The 16,962-nt window shown below is 41.0% G+C and overlaps 2 protein-coding genes across 3 annotated transcripts; one reads left to right on the top strand and one right to left on the bottom strand.

Annotated features, from left to right (window-relative positions):
- Positions 1–1,595: 1,595 nt before the first annotated feature.
- atg9b (autophagy related 9B) lies at positions 1,596–11,111 on the bottom strand. The gene is made up of 13 exons (XM_079347567.1): positions 10,416–11,111; positions 10,216–10,259; positions 9,186–9,250; positions 8,465–8,635; positions 6,734–6,875; positions 5,852–6,600; positions 5,416–5,569; positions 5,003–5,182; positions 4,630–4,875; positions 3,769–4,007; positions 3,552–3,645; positions 3,229–3,313; positions 1,596–2,283 (listed from the first exon to the last, which is right to left on the bottom strand). Exons 1-13 carry the CDS (start codon positions 10,522–10,524, stop codon positions 2,129–2,131), a joined length of 2,433 nt encoding a protein of 810 aa, XP_079203693.1. The 5' UTR covers positions 10,525–11,111; the 3' UTR covers positions 1,596–2,128.
- Positions 11,074–16,227, top strand: abcb8 (ATP-binding cassette, sub-family B (MDR/TAP), member 8). Of its 2 annotated transcripts, XM_079347568.1 has the most exons (17): positions 11,074–11,158; positions 11,464–11,558; positions 11,884–12,217; positions 12,305–12,460; positions 12,696–12,790; positions 12,906–13,011; positions 13,102–13,263; positions 13,585–13,670; positions 13,782–13,879; positions 13,983–14,088; positions 14,217–14,250; positions 14,522–14,658; positions 14,752–14,846; positions 14,932–15,065; positions 15,202–15,349; positions 15,426–15,676; positions 15,840–16,227. In XM_079347568.1, exons 1-17 carry the CDS (start codon positions 11,102–11,104, stop codon positions 15,921–15,923), a joined length of 2,178 nt encoding a protein of 725 aa, XP_079203694.1. In that variant the 5' UTR covers positions 11,074–11,101; the 3' UTR covers positions 15,924–16,227. The 2 variants fall into 2 exon arrangements, with proteins under 2 accessions (XP_079203694.1, XP_079203695.1); XM_079347569.1 differs by lacking the exon at positions 11,074–11,158 and having other exon boundaries at positions 11,165–11,558.
- The last annotated feature ends 735 nt before the right edge of the window (positions 16,228–16,962 follow it).

Below are 16,962 nucleotides of genomic sequence, written 5' to 3'. Positions count from 1 at the left end.
GTATTCAGTTCACCAGCACAGTAACAAAAGAAAGTCTGAAAACACACAGGCTCAAAGACATGGGTACCCTGTGGAGTCGTGCTCTGGACGAGGTTTAGATCCGTTACTGGGATTTTTGAAGAACGCAATAAAAATGGGATGAATGTTTTTTTTTTTTTGTACACAGGATCCTCGAGCAGGTTAAGTTTAGTATTCTCAGAGTTTAACACATTCAACATCATGCTGGCCACGTTATCTGTGCATTATTAAAACATTTGTATCAAGACTTTCTTCATCAACGCTTCTTTAACTTCTTGGAGAGGGGCATTGTGGGGATGCATGTCATGACTTTCATAAAAAAAAGTAAGCTTTTCTGAAGGTGAAAAATTGATCTTTTTCTTTTTTTTTTAAATGAATCATATAAATAATACTTAATAATATTAATAATATATCCATACAATATGTTCAAGGGGGAGAACAGGGAATAAATTAACTTAAAGCTAACTGATGCTAACTATGAACACGCTGAGTTACTTTAGTCCCAATCCTTCAAACCTAAAGCTTCAGAAGCAACAGCACACACTCAAATAAGCCCTTGTGATTAAGTTCAATCTTTTATGTGAACATTTAGGATTAAAAACATAACACACAATACACACACGCACACACACACATACAAATTGTATGTGAAAAAAAAAGATCTGTAAAAGCAAAAAAAAAACAAAACCTGGTTTGTTCAGAAAAAAAAACATATCCATGTACTTTGGACATCAATGTTTGATTCAAGAGTTCAGCTGGGCAAGAAATGAAACAGTCCATTTACACCGGTCATTCAAATCTGGATGCAGGGAAAAGATGCACCTGTACACTTAAAAGAAACCTCTATGTTCTGTATACATATTTACATATGAGTCAATATATCAGAGAGGTAATGATGGGAGTAGAGGTAATACAGAAAACTCGGATATAAATATGTGTTTTATTATTGTTATATGGATGTTAAGGCAGAAAGCTGAGTTTGGATCCAGCTTAATTAAAAGACATCTTACCTCTGCATTCAATTTTTACGCCAAGTGCATTTGGGCCCTGTCATTTCCGTCTTGTTTTTCAGGAGTAGTACTTGAATACTTGATACCTCAGTTGTGAATAAATTAATACTAAGTAATATCTGTATTTAGGACTAGTAAACACAGGCAGCAGCATCCAAACATGCGAATGTCAGGTTTTCAAAAACCTCTTTTGTTGAACCCGATAGGGCTTTAGCCAGGTACACATGGTGTTTCAGGAGTACTTCTACTTTACAGTCAGCGCTTTAGTATATCAATACTTGGTATCTTTCTAAAGGATTCGATCTGATAATACAAATGTGAAGTCTGAAATTATTAATCATAAAAAAAGTGTATTTCCAAAGCACCAGGGTAAAACAGCTTCACTTTAAATATTGAATTCTTTTTTTTTTTTTTCTTCAGGTGTTTAAAATTGTTCAGACAGCTAAATTACATTTGCAGTCATCGCAGCATAGATCAAGAGACCACACTGCGCTATATTCAATAAGACTCACACTAACAAACGTTGGGATGCACAAATACATGAATTGTGCAAACACGCAGATGAGCCTCTTTTTTTTTCTTTTTTGCATTCTACAACAAAAGTTAGCCACACACGCCATCACACAGTGATCCTACGCACGCATTCTATGGTCTCTGTGTATCCTGGCACGCACTTGTTGTCTGTACACGTTTGTGACAAAATTAGGATGAAGTGGACGGAAGACTTATGGTTTCCCTGATGCCACAGTGTGCCTGGTGCGACAGGAGGAGGCATGCAGTGACAGTGGTTATTCAATGAGCCCCTTCCCACAACAAACACTGAAAGGAGCTTTTTAAAGGTCCATGCTAAATTGTCCATGAAGATCATCTAAGGCCACAATGTTCGTCGAGTAAAATGTAAACACTAAAAAAAAAAAAAAAAAAACAAGAAGAAGTCGTCATCATGGCCATGTATCCCTTGTAGGATAAAAGGCCAATTGTTGTTGGATTCAACGGAAAAAAAAGAAGAAGAAAAAAAAAGAGTATGTCACAGGATACAGAACCAAAAAGCATAGATCAGAGACGCGTCCTTTTATATATACCTTATTAAATAAGGCACTTCAACAACTACTCCCAGTGCCCTGCTTTGGAGTAGATCCACTGTTTATCTCCTCCTCATCTTCATTCTCCTCCTCCTCTTCCTCCTTCCAGCCACCAAGGTGGACAGGGGTGGGCATGCCAATACTGGAACCAAGGCCGCTGTGTGCCTGGAAACCTGATAAGAGTGAAGTTACAAAGTCAGTCTTTTAAGGTCAGAATTAAAAGCGAGAGATGAAACGACAGATTTAAAGATCACTCGGATTATTGTTTGCGACCCTTTTAAATGCTAATATTTCCAAATGTCCCCTGGCAAATGTTTATACCAGTCCATGCTTGTGTGAAATAAAATGTATGACTAATCATCTCGAGCATCACTTTGTGGGAAAAAAAAGAAAAGAAAAACAGCTGAAGGATTTGGCTTTTTCAAAGCTCGCTTAGCACAAATACAATGCGTATACTCGACATTTTGATTTTGTAAATGCTACATTTGAATAATCATCATCTCTGATGCAGGAATACATTATTCCATGTTTTGAAATTAAAACGTGATGGAGTAGAAATGTGTAGTTCATTGAAATACTCTTTGTACTTGCTGTCAGTGTGACACGTTGTCAGAGGACATTTAGCTTCTGCAGGACAGAAGAAACGTTTTAGAAACACTAAAGCAGACGTTACTGCTTTAAAGATGTATCTCAAGTCCAGTTCGATTAGTAGAGAGTGATCTGACTGGAGTGTTTTTAATTTAAGTGCGCAGCCTCCTGATTACAACTTCATTCCTTCCATCAAACAGAAAGATTTGATCTAAATGTTCACGCCAATCGTTTTTCAACCTCGAAACCCGTCAGCAATCAGCGTCTGACAAACAGAAACAAGACCCTGTTTTTTTGCTGTCCACACACACACTTTCTTTTCCAGCACACGGAAAAGAAAAGAAAAGTTGCTGATATGCAATTGGTCAATACAGTTGAGACAACAAATGTACTACAAACAGAAACAAGACCCAGACCCATTTCTATGCAGAACCTGTAAATGCAGATTTGTAGTTTTTGTACAGATAAGGTTAAAAAAACATCTCTCGAGCTTTCCTCAGAATGCTGTGCAGCACTGTTCAGACATTTACCTGTATTTGGATGCAGATCTCTCATCTGCACTGGGTTCTGCCACTGACCTGAAGATCTATGAGGATGGGAGCTCTGTTGATGGAGCTGCAGGGAAAAGGACTTGTTAATAAAAGACGACAGGCAGTTGGTTGACTAATAGTGTTAAACCAATCCAAATCTTTTCAGTATTGAACACGGATAGCCTTGAAAGAGGATGTCTGACATTTAAAAAGATGCATACGAGGAAATAACTCCTAATAGTCCAGGCACTAATAAAAAGAAAACAAGAGCTCCATGAACATCAAAGGAATAAGTAGTGACAGCAAATGGTTGAAAACATTACCTCATGCATATAGATGGCATGGAGACTCATCTCTGCTGAAGCAAACTCTGAGTGCAGTGCATTGCTCTGAATGCGGATGTCACTACGTGTCATACTGCGAAAGAAAAACATTAACCAAAGTTGATAACAATCCTTTGCATGTATTTTAATGCCCTGTATTCTAACAGATACTTTCTTGGACATAATTGTGCGCAGAAACGTCACGGGTGATAAGTACCTGTCAATGATGGTGCGGTCGCTGCGGTACATGGTGCTCTCAGGGTGCACCGACGTGGGCAGCAGCCCGTGCGAGCGGCCGCGGCTGGGCTGTGCGAGCTGGGAGGTGGACAACGAGGCCAGAACACTGGCAGCAGCAGAAGCAGCGGTGCTTGGTGGGATGAAGCGATGGTCTCGCCCTTGCAGTCCCGAGGCAGTGAGAATGGGGTGAGCCAAGACACTGGCCAGCAAATTATCAGTCTGGAGAAACAAACAAAGCTGCTCAGTCAAAAAGAACAGGAAGGAAAATATATGACACGAGCAAGTGTTTGAAGAGAGGGGGAAAAAAAAGTGATTTATTGATTGATAGTACGAATTTCTGTGAATACGTTCAGTTTGGTTACACTTTGTAGAGGTGACTTTGCTGTGAGCAGACTACGATCTATTTGGAGAAGCTATGACCATATTTGAAGAGAAGAATGTCTTTCAAGGTTTTCTAAAAGTATAAATGTATGGCCTCAGTTGACAATGGAATGAGGAATTGTTCTTCTAATAGAGGTTTGACATTGTAAGGGTAAAGGTGATGTGATTCTCCTGACCATGTACAGAAGTATCTAAAGTGGGAAGGAATTTGTGACATCTGTTGAACAGTATATAAGGGCTCTGCAAAGAACATTAAAGTGTCTATTTTCTCAGCCTGCACAGCGTCTCAGTGTTGTCTGTCAGAATGGAACCACGGCCGTGACATGCTGCATCTTTATCCAGTCTGTTGATAGATTCAGCTTTAGGGACAATTATATTATTCAACCCATCATTGATAAACAGAAAATAAGTCAGCTCAGTCCATCACATTGTCTTTAACATCTTCCGTCGTGTTTCTTACCCCAGGCCCTGAATCGTTGGAGTGCAGCGAGGTGCACAGAGGTGCCTCAGAGAGCAGCAGCTGTGTGGAGGGGCCGCCCTGTGCATCAAGATGCACCTTTTCCTTAAGGTGGCTGATGAACACTGAACTCTCCTGAGGTGGCTGCCAGCGTGGGTTCTTAATGGTGAAATGCATGAGCGACAACTCTGTCTTGCCATTTTCAGCCTGCTGGTACACAGAAGCCTCCGTCTGGCCCTCTGACATCCACTGCAAGAAAAACAAATATATTACATAAATCAAATGAAGCTCAGCAGCACAAAGTTAAAACAAAGAAACCTCTCCAGTTTGGTAAAGCTCATAAATCAAAGGCTGAAAGAGAACAAACGGTTCTTACTGTTGGGTTTCCGTGTCGTCTGATGTCCATCTGAGCGAAGGAACAGATGTCTCCGACTCCAACCACCTCCACGGTGAAGTTCCTAAAGAAGTCGATGATCTCTAGGGACTTGTTCCTCAACACAAATATGAGAATAAAGGGGGTGACGATAGGACTGAGCAACTCCTCCAAGATGAACACCTGAGTTGGTAAAAAAACAAAAAAAAAAAACAGAAAGAAAGAGTGATTACACATTATCAAATTGTCATATTCATCTCCTCTCTAACAACAATATACTTAGCCCAATGGAGATTCAGTCACACTGTCTGGTCACTGACCTACATTAAATTATAATTACACCATAAACTCATCCCTGTCTTCACTCTGATTGAGACAAATGAGTCCCTGTCCACAAAGTTTCTCCATTTCCTCACCGCTTTGTACTGGAACAGCTGTGCCACCTCTTCACGGGTCTCACTTTTGTTAGCGTTTCCCCTCCAGTGGTCTGGCATGTAGTGAATGTGTGCCAGCATGCACTGCAGCAGCTGCTCTGGACACCACACCATATGCTCATCTGGGATGAAGGATCTGACATGGGGCAGGTAGAAAATATGTTGTTGCTTTTTTTTTCCCTCAACAGTACAACTACTGGAAACAGCATCATTTTGTGCAGGTTTTTGATTAGCTAAGAAAAGAAAAACAATGGCAGTTCAATATCAAGTGTATAAACAGTTGTATTTTCTGCTCATCATTAAATACAGGCATGAGTCGAACTAAACATCTTTCACAAGTTCCTGCCTTTTTTTACACCGACTGATAACAATTCTTGAATGGATCCATGTGAAGCCTGAACCGAAAAATGAACCTCACCTGGTGATAGTGATGACCACCCCCAGCACGGTGATACCAGTCAGGATGTGCTGCACTGTCAGAACATCCTCATCATAGACTGTGAGCGCGATGAGCACAGCCAACACCGAGCCCGAGAAGAAGGCGATGTTCTTAGCCAGCACGGTCAGCAGCGGTGATGTAAAGGAGTTCATGTATTTCGACGTGGGTTTGTAGCCGCGGCCTAATCGCCCGTGCAGCTCGTGGTCCAGCTCGTTGAAGTGTCGCAGGTACAGGCGACCGTACAGGGACCAGCGTCGTGCGCCCAGGCTCCCGGGTTCTCTGCGTATGATTTCTGTATAGCTGAAGAAAGCGTAGAGCACCTGCCACACCAGGATGAAGGGACACAGCAGCAGGTTGGCCAAACCCATCAGCAGGATGATTCTACTGAGCTGCTGCGCCAGCTCCAGCCGGTTCCCATTCCGCTTGTACTTTGGATGCAGGTTCCACTTGTTCTGAAAGAGAGAGCCAGGGCCCCAGAAGAGGATCAGCTCAAAGTTGTATTTGAGGCCCTGGGTGAGGAACACCACATTGCCCAGCAGGGGGAGCTGCAGCTGCACAGGCAGCAGCGATTTGTTTATCATGGCCACCATGTAGTTCTTGAATCGCAGGATGCGGTGATAGATGTCGAGTTCTGTCAGCTCTTTCTTGTGTATGCACATTTGCTGCTCTCGCTGCAGGCTGATGAGTCGGTCCTGAACTTCCTGCCATGTGAAGTTGCATAGTTCATCCTGGGAAAAACAAGACAAGGAAAATAATCTGATGAATACTACAAAGCTGACTCATTTTAGCTGAGCATACATACATTGATTTAAAGGACCTTTCGCTGTACGCTATGACAAAGCTTTCAGGTTCAACACTCACCATTCTGATCTTCAGCGCTTTGATGTAGAACTGCCTGATCTCCCAGTAGCTCAAAACATTGCAGATGACTTTAATGAGTCGGTAGATCCAGAAGATAGCAGCCATGATAAGAAGGAAAATAATCCAGCTGTTCTCTTGAATCCTGCACAGAAAACAAAAGGCTCATTTCACACGTGGCTAACAGCATCTGTCACTCACGGATGGGCAAACGGCATGAGTGTCGCTCAACGCCACATTCAAAAGTACAAGGATATTTCCAGGGACAGCCACGATGTCATGTTATCACGGGGAGACGAACAGAAGAATCTTCGGAGAAATCTCGGACTCACGCGTCATCTCCCTTTATAAAGTTGTCTATTGCCTCTCAGAGCAGCATTTCACTATGAACATGATAAACACAGCTTGTTGCTTTCAGCACATGTTGCAATGTATTACACTGACACGTATCTACAGGTTACAGGTGAGCAGCTGTCCAAGGTTAAGGAATGAAAACACCAAACATACTGACAAACCTATAAAGACACTATTCGCTCCATTACTGACGCTCTCAGTTTCAGTGGTCTTTTCCAGATCAGATTTATAAAAGGTCGCTTTAGATGTAATACACAAAAAGACGAGCATGACTCAAGACAAACACGTGGCTTTACAAATGTGTAATTAGAGTGGTGGGGGGGGTTGTATGAGGAAAGCTGCAGGCCTCCAAACTGTGGAACAAGCTGTTCCCCCAATCAGAATTCCAGGCATTCGGACGTCATTGACTTTGATATCAATGACTCTGTAGCCACCGTTCAAATCAGAAACAAATTAATGACAACCCTTTTAGACTAGCTGTGGAAAACAAGCAGAGGCTCAGCCACATCTTGGGAAAGATATGACAACATGGGGGGGGGGGGGGGGGGGGGGGGGGGTGTACCCTGCAGCCACCTCGAGAGGGGGTTATGTGGTTGTGCAGCCAAGTTGTCAGAAACTCAGCTGGGCAGTTTTACCTCACAGAAGCTATCAGTTACACTGCGCTGTTCCCTAAAGCTGGTCTAAACACGGTACACAAATACCTTTTCTCAGAGTAAGCAGCAGTTAAGAGGAATGTTGCTCAAGGCTTCCAGTCTTCAGTGAAAACAAAACTAAGGGTGAAATGCATTTCCTGGAAAGAGACAATCACTCGTCCTACACGTGTCGCTTAAACTCCGTGAGCACGCGTTCACTCGGAGCCATCGGCCTTTGACCTTCATGATCTACGACAACCACATGAAGTGACATGAAGCCTTGATTTTAAAGGGATACTGAAGAACATAAAACACACAGCGGGTGCATCATTCTCGTGTTTATGAAGCAGAAATTAAAAAACAAAAAACAAAACATGAGTTCAATTAAACAAGAGACTTGAAGAGTCGTTGCTTTTTCATTTCTGTCAGATAAATAATTTTAAAAAAAACAGTAACTGTATTTTGCACTTTGAAGCCTCATATGACACAGTCCAACCAGAAATGAGTTTTGAAAATCTGATTGAAAGTGTATTAAGCAGGAGACGTGTAATCCCTCTGAAGGCCTGGTTCTTAAAGGGCTCTAATAATATAACAATATCAAAGACCACGTCCGCTGGAGAACAAAGACTTTAATCTGACTGGCTGGAATGAGGGAACGGGCACATCCGTGAGCGTCGTTATCCCCCCGTGAAGAATGACACTATCTCATACTGAAGCAGTTTGTCGAGTCGTGATGAACTTGATTTACCTCTCGGTACACTGCTGGCTCGGTAGGATGGCGTCTGGAAGTGTGACCTTGTTCCTATCCAAGGGGTTGTGGCCCGGACCCGTGTGGTTGACCACTCGATTCGCGAACAGGACATCGTACTCCACGCAGTTGACGAGGAAGGTGGTGAATGTGACGACAAACAAAAACTGACTGAAGGAGGAGAGGAGGAGAAAAAAATTATCACACGATGTGGCAGGTAAAAAACAATCAAAACAAGAATATAACCACAAAAACACTGATGAATACTTGTTTACAGATTACTGGAGAAATGATTCCTACTTTATTTCAAACTATGAAGCTTAAGAATAAAGTTGTGTTTTAGATAGATTAATTCCAATTCCCTCATCTCAATATGTCCCAGGGCTGATCATTATTTTGGTCTGTACAATATTTCAAACACAAAACGACATGTGACACTATCAGGCCATACAATTGTGTTTTTGTATCTGGAGAAATGCTGTAAAACTGAAAAAGTAATGATGGCAGTAACACAGTGATTCTCTGAGATTCAGCTTCAGTTGAAATAAGCTGGCTGAACGTGTTCATGATGAAGCCTGAGGCTCACTAAACTGTCACAACAACATGAAGAGTTCGCAGTGACACAGGGAAGCCTTCTAGAAAACAAGCTGAACATTCAAACCAGACATACAAAGACATGACTGTATCTCATGATAGGTTCTCTACACTGTTGAATACTTACAAAAGTTCAAAGAACTCCGTCAGCATCATGCAAGCGAAACCATACTTCTGATGAAAATGGTAGATGTGGACATGTTGGTTAAGGAGACTGACATAAAGCATTGAGCAAGACTTCACTCATAGTGAGTGACAGTTATGGATGGAAAGATTAACCGTGATAAAATGATTCAACAGTCCAGACTGAAATCGGTAATTTATCAAATAAATCGCAATAATAACGTGAGCGTCAGCAACTGCAGACTGTAGAGCAACATTTTCAAATTGAGGACACACCACCGTCTTTTACATCCAAGGAGTGGAAGCATTTTGGCTCCCCCCTAGACAAGAAAATGAAAGACGTGAGAAGATAACAGGCGAGACAAAAACGGTGCGCAAATATTGCAAGAGGACAGGCGATTACACAAACAGCACAACCAACATGATGCAGCGTTTAATCAACAGCACAATTAGAAGCTCCGATCACCTCCCTTTGTTGTGAGAAAAAAAAACAGACATTAAAAGGGACAAACCACACTGGCGAGTGGGTTTGCAGCCCCTAAAGGAATCCTTTTTCATCATAATTTGATGCCAGTATCCTGTATTGTATCGCATCGCGAGTTTAGTGAATCATTACATTATTTGATTGAGCAAGCTTCTGTCATGAAGGGTATGTTGCTTATCTCTATTTACTCTATTATAGCCTAAGGGTTGTTGTATTTTTTCTTGCACTTGAGATTGTGATGAATGTGTTTTGTATGTACTGACTGGATCCCAGGAAGACAAGCTGTCAGCTTGGCATCAGTTAATGGGGATCCTTTTAAATAAACAAAAAAACAAAACATCCCTACTGCCAGTACTTTGATTCACAGGGGAAAAAACCCCAACACTTTAGCAAAACAACATATGTATTAATCAGTCAAGAAGTACACAATGAAAATTCAACATATTCTAAATATAAATGACATTAAACATTGTTTTGAGTTTATGTGCTAAAATGGCAGTTCTGCAACAACAGTTCACCGTTATCAAACCACACGTTTAAAAAAGGATATTCTTTTGAAGAAGTTATCCAGGTTCTTGATATGATGCCATGAGTCTGCAATATCAACAACAGCATTAGTGAGCTTTCACCCAGGCGCATCATTTCACATGGAATGTATTAAGAGACAGCAATGTTCATTTAGTCTATTCTTCTTCTTCTTTTTTATAAAAACAACACATCAGCATTTAAGAAACGTAAGGACATGTTTACCTTTGAGGCCTTCGGGCACATGCACCAGTAAATCCTCCTCCCCTGGTGGAGAGTCCTCCTCAAAGTCCTCAATTCTCTGATACTCCGGGTAAGCTTCAAAGTTCGCCATTGTGCTTCACATTCTCGAGGATTCTCCTCACAGACGAGCTACTTATACTAAACACTTGTACAAACTAATGGACAACCCCAGTAATGTCTGCTGTTAGCTAACTACACCGCAGTTCAACCAAGGGTAATGTTGGCAGCGGCTAACATTAGCTTGCTAACTTGCTAGTCTAACAGACAACGCTCGTGTAACCTTTAATTACCATGGTAACGTGATATAACTGAAAAGCCGTTAAGACTTAAATCATCGTATTGACTGTATATATTTACAAACAAATGTTAGTCTTTGTGTCGGATTACTGTGAAGCTAAAGTGAACTGTGTGGTGGTTGTTTAGCCTGTGAATGATTCAGCCTCTCGTGTAGTCAGGGTGACACGGTTTGTTTTGTTCCCGACTTGCTTCGTCCATCTGCTGCTCTTTATCTTCTTTCTTCACTCTGCTTGGCTCGATAGATGCACACAGGTATGTTTCAATCACGACACAGTGGTCTTTAGTGTCCACAGGTATCCAAAGTTCCGCTCGTTGATTTCCATAAATACACCATCCTGCGAGGGTCCACTGTTTTTGTCTTCCACAAATAAATGTCAACAAACATCATGACGTCATTTCCGCTTTGGCAAACGTCATTTCCGAGTTTGGTTTGTAGTTTTTTATAGTTTCTCACGAAATGTTCTTTTTTTTAACCATGTAGTGTCGTCCAAATGAGTAATTTCCCTCCACTCTGTTACCTTTTATGAATTAAACCAATGTTTTGTCGCTATAAACCAATACACGAGGTTAAAACGACCTCCCTTTGGGCACAGAAATGCACTCTGGGTCATAGTCAATATGGCAGCTTACATGTTACTTGTGGATTACTGTAAAGCTTAAAGACTCATTTCACTTAAAGCGCTTGTTAACAGTGAACAAAGGATATATATTTTTAAAAAACAACATGTTTCAGTTGCTCTGTTGTAGAGCAAGTATCACTGCGCCGGGCCGGTCATTGTCCTTGAACACCTGGTGCAACAAAACAGCAAACACATGGAGACTGTCACGGTAAGCTTATGTGACCGGGGTTATCTGCTTCAGTTTATGACAGCTACAACTATTTTCTGTACAGAGCATGTTTAATATACACTGTAAGAATCGGCCTACCTGAATTTTCTATACAGTATTTATTATATCTTTATGACTGGCTTTCTTAAGCGGTGTTGAAATAGGTAAGGTGAGAATTTACTTCAGTATTTGTGATTGTGATCGCTGATCAGAATCTAAATCCAATACTTCAAGTCCGTTAGTGGTAAAGCCTTTATTACGTAGCTTTTGAATATGTTCATGATAGGTTGCTCTTTGCCTAATTGTGTTCATATTATTTTTTCAGTGGGTATTATAAATCTCCAGCATCTAAAACGTACAGCTCCTCACAGCAGCCTGGAAACACAGTCAGTCGTATTTGGAGCCTTACTCATCGAGCCGCCCGCCAATCCGCAACCCGGACATCCAAACCCCCTGGGGTAGCTCTGAGGTTCATCCTGGGACCAGCAGTACTCACTGTCTCTGCTCGTCTGTTTTGCCATGTCGCCTACTGCGAGGCAGATGAGAATAACAACACCCCTGTGGAAGTTGTCGCCCAAAACCCTGCTCCTGACTTCAAATGGCACATCTTGTGGGAATTTGTCAAACCTCAAATGTTTGCTCTCATTGGTGCTGTGGTGGTACGTCTGAAACTGTCCATTTGTGCTCAGTTTTTCTAATTAAAATTAACACGCTGTGACATTATGATCATTACTTTCTGTCATCAGCTTGCTTTTGGTGCTGCCATCTTGAATATTCAAATCCCGTTGATGCTTGGCGACCTGGTGAATGTTGTGGCACGTTTCCTGAGAGACCAAACTAGGAGTTATGTCCAAGAGATCAAGGGTCCTGCACTGAAACTACTTGGGCTTTATGCAATCCAAGTAAGTTATCATGACAGTCTTTCACGGCTGCACTACATCATAACTCAGAGCCTCGACAAGAAGTTTGTAAAAGCTTTGAATAATACGTTAGTGATCATATGAAGGATAACTAAATAATTTCTTGCAAGGTTCTTCTGATGTTCAAATAATGTTCAATGAGAAAACATTGTGCATAAAAAACATGAACACGTCACAGCTGTTTGGAGAAATGTTCATGAATAACCTTCCTGTGCAGGGACTCCTGACAAGCGGCTACATCATCCTGCTTTCAAGGGTGGGGGAGAGAGTGGCAGCAGACATGAGGAAGACCCTTTTTGCATCCTTACTGAGGTGAATTTTGCATAATGTTGGAGCAAAAGGTTTTGATGCTAATGGCCATCCTGTACACTTATAGCTGGACTACATCCAAGTCCTATTGATAATATTATCAGCATTCTTTTCACAGGCAAGATGTTGCTTTCTTTGATGCCAATAAAACTGGGCAGCTGGTGAATCGTTTGACTGCTGATATCCAGGAGTTCAAGTCGTCCTTTAAATTGGTCATTTCTCAGGTATAAAGTGCTACATTTGTGGTGTTAGATCAGTAGTTATAGTTAAAGCCTAATTATTCTTTTGCCTTCTTTTTTTTTTTTTTTTTGCAGGGTCTCAGGAGTATCACACAGACAGTTGGATGTTTCGTCTCTCTCTACGTCATCTCCCCAAAACTGACAGGTTTGACTGTGGTGGTCCTTCCCTGTCTGGTGGGAGCAGGGGCTCTCTTCGGCTCATTCCTTCGCAAACTATCCCGTTTGGCTCAAGAACAGGTGATACAGAGAAGAGAACTTGTGTTCAGGATCTTGGACAATATAACTGTATGTCTCGATTATAGTTAAGAATCACTGCTTTAAAGGCCATAGACAGTTATACCATTATAAGAATGTTATAAAGTCTGCTCTAAAATATTACAACATCAAGTTCCTTTAAAAGTTTATTTTCTTCTGCTTGCTGTCAGAAACTTTGAACATTAAGTATGTATTCAGTCTGTACCAACAGCATGCACAATTTGAGACACATTAAAATGAATATATTTAGTCATTGAAAAGAGACGTACATTTATTTTTCAGTCTCTGTCTGTTTAATTTAAGGTGGCAAAAGCGACAGGAGTGGCAGATGAGGCGCTTGGCAATGTGCGGACAGTGAAAGCCTTTGCAATGGAGGAAAGAGAGCTTCAGTAAGTCAGACTGTACTGGTGTTCATTCTTTGTAGGCGTAGTGTTTGTAAAGACAAAGTAAACGCTTTGTCAGTAATGCCACGGTTCCATTCTCAAAACCTTTTTTTGCAGGTTATACGCATACGAAGTTGACAAATCGTGCGAAATGAATGAGAACCTTGGTGCTGGAATAGCTGTCTTCCAAGGACTGTCGAACGTCGCGTTAAACTGTGAGCATATTTGAATGTGTAAACCGATAAATGACACATTGTTGAGATGATTGGTGCTGTGTCTCAAGATGTCTTTGACTTGTCTTGGGTACTTTAATCCCAGGCATCGTACTCGGAACTATTTTTGCCGGAGGGACGTTGATTTCGAGCAATGAATTGTCCCCTGGTGACCTGATGTCTTTCCTGGTTGCTTCCCAGACTGTTCAGAGGTACGAATACATTACACACATACAACGTGTTCCATGATGATTGAATGTTATTGTCATTTGCATTTACATTAACCAGTTTTAATGTAGATCATGTAAGGGTATAACACCAGCATTTTCTTTATGCTCAGGTCCTTGGCCAGCATCTCAATCCTTTTCGGGCAGGTAAAGAAATCTATTGTTGAAAGGGTGTTTTTTTCTTACCAATGTAATTTTTGCTGCTTTACCAAAGTGCCCATAATTCTCTGATAGTCTTTATAATGTAGCAATAAGTAAGGTCTTATACCTGCTTTTTGTAAAGTGTCTTGAGATAACTAATAACTTAATTACAAATAAATAAAGATTGATTGGCATATACACAGCATTTCATTACACACACATGTATAGGGATCTATGATATGAATAAGTGAGAAACTATGATGTATGTGTGTAACAGATGGTGAGAGGACTAAGCTCTGGGGCTCGGGTTTTTGAATACCTGGCTCTCAAGCCGACCATCCCGCTCTCTGGTGGAGGACGCATCCCATACGACTCTCTAACAGGAAGAGTAGACTTTATGAATATATCGTTCAGGTTGGAACCTCTTCTTAACTCAATTTCAATAATAAAAAGAACCAAAATACAAGACAGCACCAACTTGTTTTTCTTCTTTTTGTACATTGACAGTTATCCAACAAGACCTGGACATCAGATCTTGGATAAATTCAACTTAACACTGCCCCCGTGCAAAACTGTTGCCATTGTTGGAGAATCTGGAGGAGGTAAATTCATGAACAATAGATTGAATGGAATTGTGTGACTTTTCAAAACATGATGGAGCACCTTGATTTATCTAATTTACTGCAGGAAAGTCAACTGTGGCGTCATTACTGGAGCGTTTCTATGACCCGACCAACGGTGTCATCATGCTGGACGGACTTGACATCCGAACACTTGATCTCTCCTGGCTGAGGGGACAAGTCATTGGATTTATCAATCAGGTAAAGATTGCTAATCACTAATGCGTCCCAGGTTTTAAATTAGTGCTGGGGACAAAATGTAACTTTAATAATATTTTTTAAATATAAACATTTGTAGATGACCAGTTTTCACTGTATCTTTACGGTTTGTTTGCAGGAGCCAGTTTTATTTGGCTCATCCATCGTAGAGAACATCCGCTTTGGGATGCCTGAGGCCACAGATGCTGAGGTCATCACTGCAGCCAAGCAAGCCAACGCTCACGGCTTCATTACAGCTTTCCCAGACGGATATAACACTGTAGTTGGTATGTTGACTCATTTGGGCTTTTGCAAGTACTAAAATCTGTGAGACGGGTTCAGCTTTAGATTGCTCATCCTCAGGTGAGCGGGGTGTGACACTATCTGGTGGTCAGAAGCAGCGCATTGCCATCGCCCGCGCCTTGATCAAGAATCCCAGCATCCTGGTTCTGGATGAAGCCACCAGCGCCTTGGATGCAGAATCAGAGCGGGTGGTACAGGAGGCTTTGGATAGAGCCACAAAGGGTCGCACTGTGCTCATCATCGCCCACCGGCTGAGCACCATCCAGGGCGCTGACCTCATTTGTGTCATGAGTAACGGCCACATTGTGGAGGTGAGGAGGCAGGGTGTTCAAAGAAGTTCTAACATGAATTAACACCACACTGCTTGAATGGTTTCTTCCACCTTTATGTAGTAATTGTAATCCTCAAGTGTGTGTGTGTGTGTGTGTGTGTGTTTTTTAAATGATATCTAACACCCTCTTTTCTTCTTTTAAGGCTGGGACTCATCTTGAACTGCTGGGCAAAGGAGGACTTTATTCTGATCTGATCCGCAGACAAAGAACAGAGGGACAGAAATGAACACACAAAAATGTCTTCACTTTAGATCTACTGTGACACTTAAGAGATTTATTTTCAATTAAATAGGAAAGACTTTGAACAGATTCATTATTATAAACATGTAATGTTAATCTACAAATGCTGGTTGTATGAGAGGCTTTATAATTGATTAATGTAAATGTTTAAGTGGACCAACTAGATCATCCTGTGATAAACAAACTTCACTACTGTACAGTATTTAACTTAAATGGTAATTCTTACTGTTTTATCATTATCTTTAAATAAAAGATAAATTCATTGTTGAACAATAAAGGATTACACTTTGTTTCAATGTGTATGCTGTATTTTTCCTTAATAGGATGATGATCATTTCCACGTTTTGTCACAAAAACAGGGTTACAAGGACTTCACTGGACCTCAGTAATGAGCTGAATCTTTCTTGTGAACAGTCTTAGTTCTTGTAGTTGTCCGACAGTTTAAATTGTACATAACACAACAAAAACCGAATTGTGATTTCCACTCTGGGCTTCAGCTTCTTCCTGCAATCATCCATTCTGTTGTGGCAGCTGAGGAGAAAGTGCTGAGTTTGCACCATTATAAAACTCTGTACATTTTTTTGTATGAAAGGTTTTTTTCTATATCTGTTTCTTAAAACTGATATTACTCCATTTTCAGGTGATAACTCTGAACGTCTTTTATACCTGGCATGTCTAATTGGATATACACTTACAAACTTGGAGCTAAATCTAGAGTCTGAGCCCTTAAAGTATTTCTGTACATGTCAATATTGTCATCACTTTTTTTTAATCTTTTAAACGGGTTGTGTATTGTATCTACTCTATTAGAAAACATATACAGGTATGTGTTTTAGGTTGTTACAGTATAATTAGCCTGTTTGCACTTCATAGATACCCCTACACTAACATGTAGATAGACAACTTCCAACAAGTTTCCATTTGCTGTTTGATATCATATCATTATCATAAATCATATCATTTTAAATATGGGACACCCATTTAAGAAGATTCTTTTTCAGACACCTCATATATCCAACACAAGT

The sequence above is a fragment of the Symphodus melops genome, assembly GCF_947650265.1.
Source record: "Symphodus melops genome assembly, chromosome: 7".
Taxonomy (NCBI): Eukaryota; Metazoa; Chordata; class Actinopteri; order Labriformes; family Labridae; genus Symphodus; species Symphodus melops.
The sequence above is the reverse complement of the archived record's forward strand: the minus strand, read 5'-3'. Positions and strand labels throughout refer to the sequence as shown.